At 40.9% G+C, this 8,316-nt stretch overlaps 1 protein-coding gene across 1 annotated transcript in view; it reads right to left on the bottom strand.

The window, feature by feature from the left end:
• The window catches only part of JMY (junction mediating and regulatory protein, p53 cofactor), a 163,975-nt gene that overhangs the window by 82,449 nt on the left and 73,210 nt on the right, over positions 1-8,316 (bottom strand). The window contains exon 4 of the mRNA XM_019518250.1: positions 714-864. Within this exon, the coding sequence (XP_019373795.1) occupies positions 714-864 (151 nt within the window). The remainder of the gene's footprint in view (positions 1-713; positions 865-8,316) is intronic.

The raw sequence follows: 8,316 nt of genomic DNA, 5'->3' as shown, positions 1-8,316 counted from the left end.
AAAAAAAAAAAAAAAAATCACATGATATTATTGCATACCTTTGCTAAGCAAAACAGGTTAAAATACATCCACAGATACAGCATTCAGTCTCAGGTGTTTAGAGCAGAGATTCTTCAATTAGGGATCACTTGAGGGGTAGGAATATGGTTATGGAATACGGTAGGGAAGAAATACAGTTCTTTTCACCTTGCTTCCTCCTTTAGTACTCACTTATTATCATTACAGTACCTAAAGCCATTCTGTGCTGGTAAGGTACAAACAACAAAAAATGGCCCCAAAGAGCATCCTACATGGGGCAAAAGACAGGCAGGGAAATAGAAAGAAATGAGACAACAATGGTCTGTTGCAATCATCACTGTTTGTCATGTAAGGACCTAAGGTTGCCAAGGTTCTCCAAAAGAAAAGAGAAAATCTGTCTTCAAAAATCAGCAGCAAGTCAGTTAGCTTGCTTTATGGCTTACAGTTTTTTCTATACTAGAAAAGTTAAACTGTTTCACGTACTCAACTGAAAAAGTTAAGTCTAATTCAGAGTTTCTCAACGGGGTTCAGCAGCTGTTGTGAAGAAGTTAACACCACATTAAAATTGAGACTTCAAGTAACCCCTGCTTGAGATGATCCTGCTGTAAGCAAGGGTTGGTCTAGGTAACTGCTCAAGGTCCCATCCAATGCTACTTTTTTCCAAAAAAACCCCCAAACCTGTGGAAAACTATTACCTTTCTGTGCCTTGGCTGTTATTTCAAAGTACTTGACAGTAAGATCTTGAATAGAAAGCACAGCCATGTGGGCTTTCCGCTGCCAATATGCATCTTCTTTCTGTAGACTCTCAATTCTTCTGGGGCCCAGGTAATCATTTTCTATAGAGATCTGAAAATAAAATAAGTCCATAATTGAAAACACAGTATTTAGAGTTCTCCCTGTTTGCAAGTGGCAGGCAGTTATAGTCAAACTGAGTGGCTTAAAAAAATAAACAAAAACCAAAACAAACCCCTTCCCCCTTTATTCTATTAAAAAGAAAAAAAATGTGTATTTATGTTAAAAAGACACATCCATGGCCTCATTAACTTTCATATCGTAAGCACAATAAACTCAACAAGAAAATAACCTATTGCTATATTAGCAAACAATTCATAATAGATAACATTTCCACCATCAAAATTTATATTCTGAAATCAGTGGGAATTGTGCTCTGAAGTCACTTAGGCACAGCTGGCAGCAGCCAATACAACCCTCTTACGCTTCTCTCTTTAAAAAAAAAAATGTCTTGTATATTAAAAGTTGATAATAATGTTGCTTGTGTACTTAGAGTCTAAATCACTTCAAATTGCTTATACTAAAGAGAGTTTGTTTTCAAGTGACAAAAATGTTATGCCACTTCAAGTTTTACTAAAATAGTTTTAGTCCCAAATTCTGGAAACACTTCAGCTTGTGCTTAATTTTAAGATATAAATAACCCTATTAAAAGCAATATACATTGTCATAAACTTGATTAAGTGTTTACAAGATGAAGACGTTACTTTTCAATATTTTATTTTTTGCCTGCAACTATTTTAACTCATTCAAATAAGATATTCAACTACCATTAATATTTAGTAAGAACCACCTCCAGCATTTACTTTTAGTCTGTTACAAAATGTTAACATCGAAAATCAAAAAATTTCAAATTAAGTTATTACAAGACTTCAACCCAATCCAAGGAGAAAATATTTTAAACTTTTTATTTTAAGCCATTGTATCCTACAGTAAAATACAGATTACTTGCAGTTGGTTTGAGAAGCCACAGAGGCCCTCTACATTGTAGTTAAGTTGCTGAAAAATATCACTAAGTTGGATTCAAGTGTTTTAATTTAGTAGTCACATAAGGCAGAACATTTTCCCAGTTATATTATGTATACTCAAAATGTGATCATCTAAAGCAGTCCACCTTTCCCCCCCCCCCTTTAAATGCACCCCGCTGCTGGGAGCAGAATGCGGCAGCCCAGAGACATTGGCAGGGGAGCTCCCAGCACGCAGCGCAGCTCATCCTCATTTGGGTTGCAATCTGGGGTTGAGAACCACTGGTCTCAAGCAAAGTTCCAAAACATCCAGTTAACAACAACACTAAAGGGACAGAGAAGGATTACAGGTTTCTGGTAATATGAAGTTTGCTCAAAGAATGAATACAAAGATGTTTCTTTGAATTTTGAGCCACAAAACTTCCACAGAAAAAGCCCATGAAAAGATTAAAAAAAAAAAATGGAAGGGTCTCAATGTAAAGGCAGAAAACCATTCACACCTCTGCTGAGGGGAACTTGCTCATGTTTCAATTAATTGGGAATGATGATACAAGTTCCTTTGAAAAACGGGTTGTAAATGGCTGAAATTAACAGTCTCTTCAGTCTGTTGGTAGGTAGACTAAGTAACAGGTTGTTGGGAGGGCAGGTGGGTAAGTAATCTGAATAATGCTTTCAAGGCTTATTTGTCCTATTTGCTGCTGGTTCTAGCTGTAATAGAAAGACTCAGTGTCAGTAACTTTTCTTCAGAGGTTTTAGCTGCCAAAACATTATGCACATGCCCAAGATCCCCACGATTAACTGATTAAGTGTGCTCAGTTTATACATCAAGTCAGGGGTCAGCAACCTATGCAGCAATCAATGGCTGCAGGGCAGATGTGCCCCTGGATGCAAGGCTTTGGCTGAAGGTGCCTTCCTGTGCTGCTGCTGGGACAAGCAACATCTGTGGCTGGGTCTTAATGCCCACCCTCCCAGCCCACATCCTAAAAAGGTTGCTGATGTGGCCCTCCCCCTTGTCACCAATTGGTGGAGAGGGGCAGGGCCACATAACAGGCAGCACTTGCAGTCAGTCAGTGGCAAAGGATGGGAGCAGCAGCTATGTTGCTGGTAGCCCTCCAAGTGGGCAGCCCTCCCCACCCCCCACTTCCCAGCAGGCTGCTGCAGTGGCTTGAGGACTGGTGGCTCCCTGTAGGGAGCCAGCTTTTTCTTTTCAGTAAGACCCCCCCCCCCGTCCCATGGACTTTGGGGGCATGTCCCAATTTCACAGGCAAGGCCAGATTTCATGAAATCATAATTTTGGTAGGTCCCTACCTACATCCCCAAGGCAACACATATTATCCATATAACAAGTGAAATATATGAACTGAGGCACACAGTACAACTACCTGACTTGCCAAAATGCCAGAGGAAGATTTGAAGCTGAAAGAAAAGCAGCAATTTGGTCAGGGAGCACAAGGCAGAGAAAAGAAAGCTGAGCAGCAGATTGGGTAAGGGAAAAGTATTGGAGTGACACTCAGTAAGGGTGTGAGGCTAATTTGGGGCACACCTGCCAAAAATGTTGCTCCCTACTTCACTAGACCAGTGATTCTCAACAACCAGGAAGCCAAAACACCCTGTGGTGGCATGAGCTCCTTTTAAGAGTGCCTTGGAGTGCCACACAATGCTAGTACTGTTAGGTTTGCAAGCACTTATACAGTACACAAGATAAACCCAGAGATTTCCAACAGGAATCCATAGCATCAAAAACATTCTGAGCTGTTGTGATCTCTCCAAGTTCTTTACAACAGTATTATTTTTGTATAGTCAAGAAACAAGTAAATTGAAGAGCTGGCATTTTCAGAGGGGTGCAGAGGGGTGCCTTAGTCTACGAAAGTTGAATACCAGTGCACTAAACCACCTCTCTCCCTGTTCTTACAACAGCAGTTAAAGTTAGTAGGCCAATACCTGTGTATAGGCAACTCCCACTTAGCACTCTTAATTGGTTCCTGAAAAAACAAGTGACAAGCAAAACCTAAAGTTTTTGATGAACCACAATGATGACCATGAGCATTATAATGAAACTCGTTGATTGCCAAGCAAAACACAGGTATCAATGTAAAATGAGCATTATAGCAAAATAGCACTAAGCAAAATGGCGTTAAGCGGGAGTTGCCTATATTACCATTTCATCCAATCATTTATTACTCAATTTATAAACAATTCTACTAAGTTAAGATCAAGCAGAATACATTCATCCTCTTTCAACTTAGTGAGCTCTGCAGTGCCACTAGTAAAAGGTAATGCAAACTTGGTCATTAAGCAAGTATGTATATTCTGAATCCACAGATGGTGGAGGATTCATTGAGTAATAACATGCAATTTTTACATACTCTTTTTTCTGATTAGAAAGATATTTTAAATTTGTCTGTTGTGGAAAGGATCTTGAGATTTAGCTCTTGCTCTATGAATTGGAGAATTAATCCCAGAGAAAAAATAAGCAAGTCATTTATATTAGAAGATTACAACTTGGGAGTGACACTTTTGCAGTGATATTGTTTGTTCTTTCTGCTTTTATGAAAGTTGCAATTTATGAGGACCACTGCTTCCTCGATCAATTTTCTCAAGTGAGTCACTGAACAGCTTGCTGCTTCTGACACCCTTATATATCAGAGAATAGCGTCAACATCCCAGACCTGCAGCTACACATTCATCTCAGCTAAAATTAGTTCATCCTGGCTGCACCCTAGCCAAGCCTTATATGGGGGAAGGGAAACCTATCCCCTACCTTCTCAAACACACACATCATCATGAAAAGGGCCAAGAAACCTGAAGACTTTTTTCTGCATTGGGTCTTTTCCCTTAATTACTACTTTGTTAATGGAGTAAATTTCATTAGCTAAAGCATGGTTCTTAATGCATCTCTACATGCCACTGCTGTTCAGAATGCAGGAGTAATGTACTGTAGTTTTGTTTGTTTGTTTTACAACAGTCATATTTATGGCTAACAGCTCCTTTTGACAATTATTTTTGTCCTCGGAAGTTCTCTAGATGCTTTATAAAAACAGACTGATATTTAATACAAAAAAACCTGCATTCTCACTGAGATGGCAACCCAGTGAGGGAGTACCAAAGGGCAGGAAGCACAAGAGGTGCAGGCAGAAGTGACCATTTTCGCTTGATCTGGCCACAAAAAGTTTATAGCTGGGACTAAGCTATAGCTTGTGTATAGTTTGTGTAGCTGCAAACAGCTTAAAAAATGGCTGACTGGGTAGGAATCTGACCCCTCATTGCATGAGGTATCAGATAAAGAGGTTACAGAATGTAGCATCTTTTATAACTTGTGTCTGCTGAGCTCCCAGCCTGCTGTTTTCAGAATGGGAGGGGGGGGAAAGGGAGCAGAAGGAGTTCAGTCTAGGGGGTGGGGCAGGTATACTGCATCTCCCCCAAGGGTTGGGAGCGTATATTCCAGCAACTTGCCGCATGCCAGAGCACATGCGGTATGTGTGTTCCCTGGGAACAGCTAGCGGCAACACAAGGTGTGCTTCCACTAGTTGTTGCCAGGGAACCAAACATTCATGCTCACCTTGACACAGCCACTAAGTCTAAATTTTGCCCTCAATGCTTTATGTACAAGCAACTTCCTACAGTAAAGGTTAGCCATACTAAGTAATGTGGGGAAGTATAAAACTTCACACCTGGCAGTTTCAGTTATAAATTTGCTCCCTATTATGCTTTGACTACTAAACTAAAGGTTTAAAAAACAAAAATAAAACAAAAACAGAAGTTATAATAAAAGACGACATCCAAACGGATAAGCATGGCCTCTGATGCTAAGTGACTGTGAACGAAATGCAGCATTTCCTGCTCAAGATCTATCAACACATCACTTCACCCACAAAGACTACCTGATTTTCTAGCATTCCATACAGAGTTAACTTAAGGAAGGGGAGCTGGGGGACAGCAATCAGCTGGGGGTGGTAACTGGCCTGGCATTTCATGGGGGCTCCCGCACCACAGAGTCCCACCAGGTCACCCACTCCCAGCAGGGTGCAGTTTTAGGTCATGCCCAGGACAAGGAGCCTCCAAGGCATCCCCTACAGCTCCTGCCCTTACCTCCAGGATGTTGCATGTAGCCTTGCAGCTATGCAATGTTACTTCCTGGGCTGCCAGCAGCAAACTGCTCTGTTCATATAGGCAGCCAGAGATCTAAAATGGCCACTGCAATCAAGCACCTGCTGGCTCATACCGCCCCCACCCCCACCCACAGGCTCCCTCTGTGTTTCATTCTCCCCTTAATCACTACCTCATTTTTTACAGGATTCAGCTTTAGCCAACTATTTTTCACCTACTTGTAGTTTTCAGCCAGACTGCTAGACAGATGTGAGATGATGTTTCTGGTACAAGTGAAAAGTGGCAATTAAGCCAGGTGTCGTCTAGGAACTGCTAGGATTTTAAGTCATATTGATTCAGATCTCTCCAGTATGCTTCTCACAAACCTTCTTCAGGATTTTCTGTGCAAACTATGTTTTTTTTTCTTAATCTAAACTCTGATTTTCAGAAAAGTCACACAAGTTCATAAGAGCTATCAAGCTAAAATTCACGTCTAAATAATAGGAGGCAGAAAAAAATTGATTGGGCAGTAAACCCTCCATCCTGCAACAGTCTCCAAGCAAGTAGATCCGTTCCATTCTGAAAGCCGCATTAGCTTCAAAGGACTCCAGGCAGACAAATTCACTCACAAAACATCCATTGCAGGGCTAGGGTCTAAATAAAGAATGAATCATTCTTTTTGTGACATGTTTAAAAGAAGCTCTCATCTTAAAAGTGTTTTCTTTTTTGTTAACCTATTTTTCTTTGGGCACTGCTTGTTTTCTTAGTGCATGAATACATAACACACAAACAGTGTAATCTACATCTGTTCTCTACACCAATGCAAGTTACCCAGTAACTGGGGAAGACAAATGACCAGCTGGTGCAGTTACAAAAACGCTCCACTAGGTGGCAGGTAGCTGGGATGAAATTGTAAAACTCTGGACACACAACCCATACACTGCTGTGTAACTCATTGTGTACAGTTACTTCTGATTTTCTAACAGGTTTTTTTACCTGGAAGTAGAGTGACTTGGACCAGTGCCGGGCTCTACACAATGTAGCTACTTAACATATACAACAGTATAAAATTTCACATGTCCACACACAAAGTTACCCTCACCTTCAAAGCACAAAGTAAGTTTAGTGAAGTTTCATCCTTCATCAAAGCCTTTATAAAAAAAAAAGTTTCCCTTGACATAAATCTATTAATCTGTCCTTTTCACGCTCATATGAATAACCGAACAGTTATAACTTCAAAAACACTAGTACAGTTAAACTTCAGAAAACTCTTTAGACTTTGATTAGTTCAGCTGTCAAGTTAAACTAACATTACTTACAGTAGGTTGAAAATAGAGGCTCAGCATGAAATAATTAACAAATCTGTACTTTTAAGTTGTATGAATGCAATGACTTAAGTCATACAACTTGTAAAGATATTTACAGTTATAATCTCAGATTTCTGATACCACTCTTCTGTCCCAGTATAAAAATATTGCTTATAAAAAAAGTGGTCATAAGAATTCACAAATGATGGTAAAGATTATTTCAAACATTGAGATCTCCATTTAATAGTGTGTCTTTAACTGGAAACTTTTTAATTACAATACCATTCTCATTTTCCTAAATGTAAAAGAGAGGTAATTATATCAGTACCAGCCACCTCATGTGGCGATTATAAATCAGCATTCACATGTTAAGCACAGCCAGCTCAAGTCAGACCTTCAAGAACGCCTATGTACTGCAGAAAGTGGTGCTGGCATTTTTCCCCACAAGCTGGTTATGAAACAATTTATCTTCTATTTTTTATTTTTAGCCTAATCCAAGGCATTTTCAAATCAACAGCAACAACACCCCCACCCCCCCAAAAAGAGAAATTTCACAAAGATTTGAATCAAACCCAGAGGGCCTATCACCATGATAGTTACCACTGCCCATAATTAAAGAACACAACATCTCTGAATAAAAAGGTAATTTCTCTGTCTCCAGGCCAAATGAACATTGCTACATGACTCAGAACTTTTATCTTCCTGTCCTTTCTACTCAAAGGAGCAGCAATTGCAAGTCACATCTTACATATAATAGTGTGTGCATGTGAATCTATGTGTGTTCTGGGATATATACATCTATGTAGATCAATCTACACTGGGGCAGGCAAAATATGGCCCGTGGGCCAGATGCAGCCTGCCAGGTACTTTCATCCGGCCTGCAGCACCTACCAACAAATTGTGCCCCACCCAGCCCTTCTGCCCCAAGGGTGGAAATGAGGCACGTACACCCATCCCCAGAGCTGTCCCTAGGGGTATGCAGGGGCCAGAGCGAGGGGAGAAGGGGGTGAGCAGCTGGATCGCAGAGCCGGCAGCTGCAGCAAAACTTGTAGAGCACTATCTGCGGGGGCCCCCCAAAGTGCCGGGCCTGGGGCAGCTGCACCGATTTCCCCCCCCCCCCGGGGGGCCCCGCCCCCCCCCCCAAACCCCCT

This window comes from Gavialis gangeticus, unplaced genomic scaffold (assembly GCF_001723915.1).
Source record: "Gavialis gangeticus isolate Ggan-Ray unplaced genomic scaffold, GavGan_comp1, whole genome shotgun sequence".
Classification (NCBI taxonomy): Eukaryota; Metazoa; Chordata; order Crocodylia; family Gavialidae; genus Gavialis; species Gavialis gangeticus.
The sequence above is the reverse complement of the archived record's forward strand: the minus strand, read 5'-3'. Positions and strand labels throughout refer to the sequence as shown.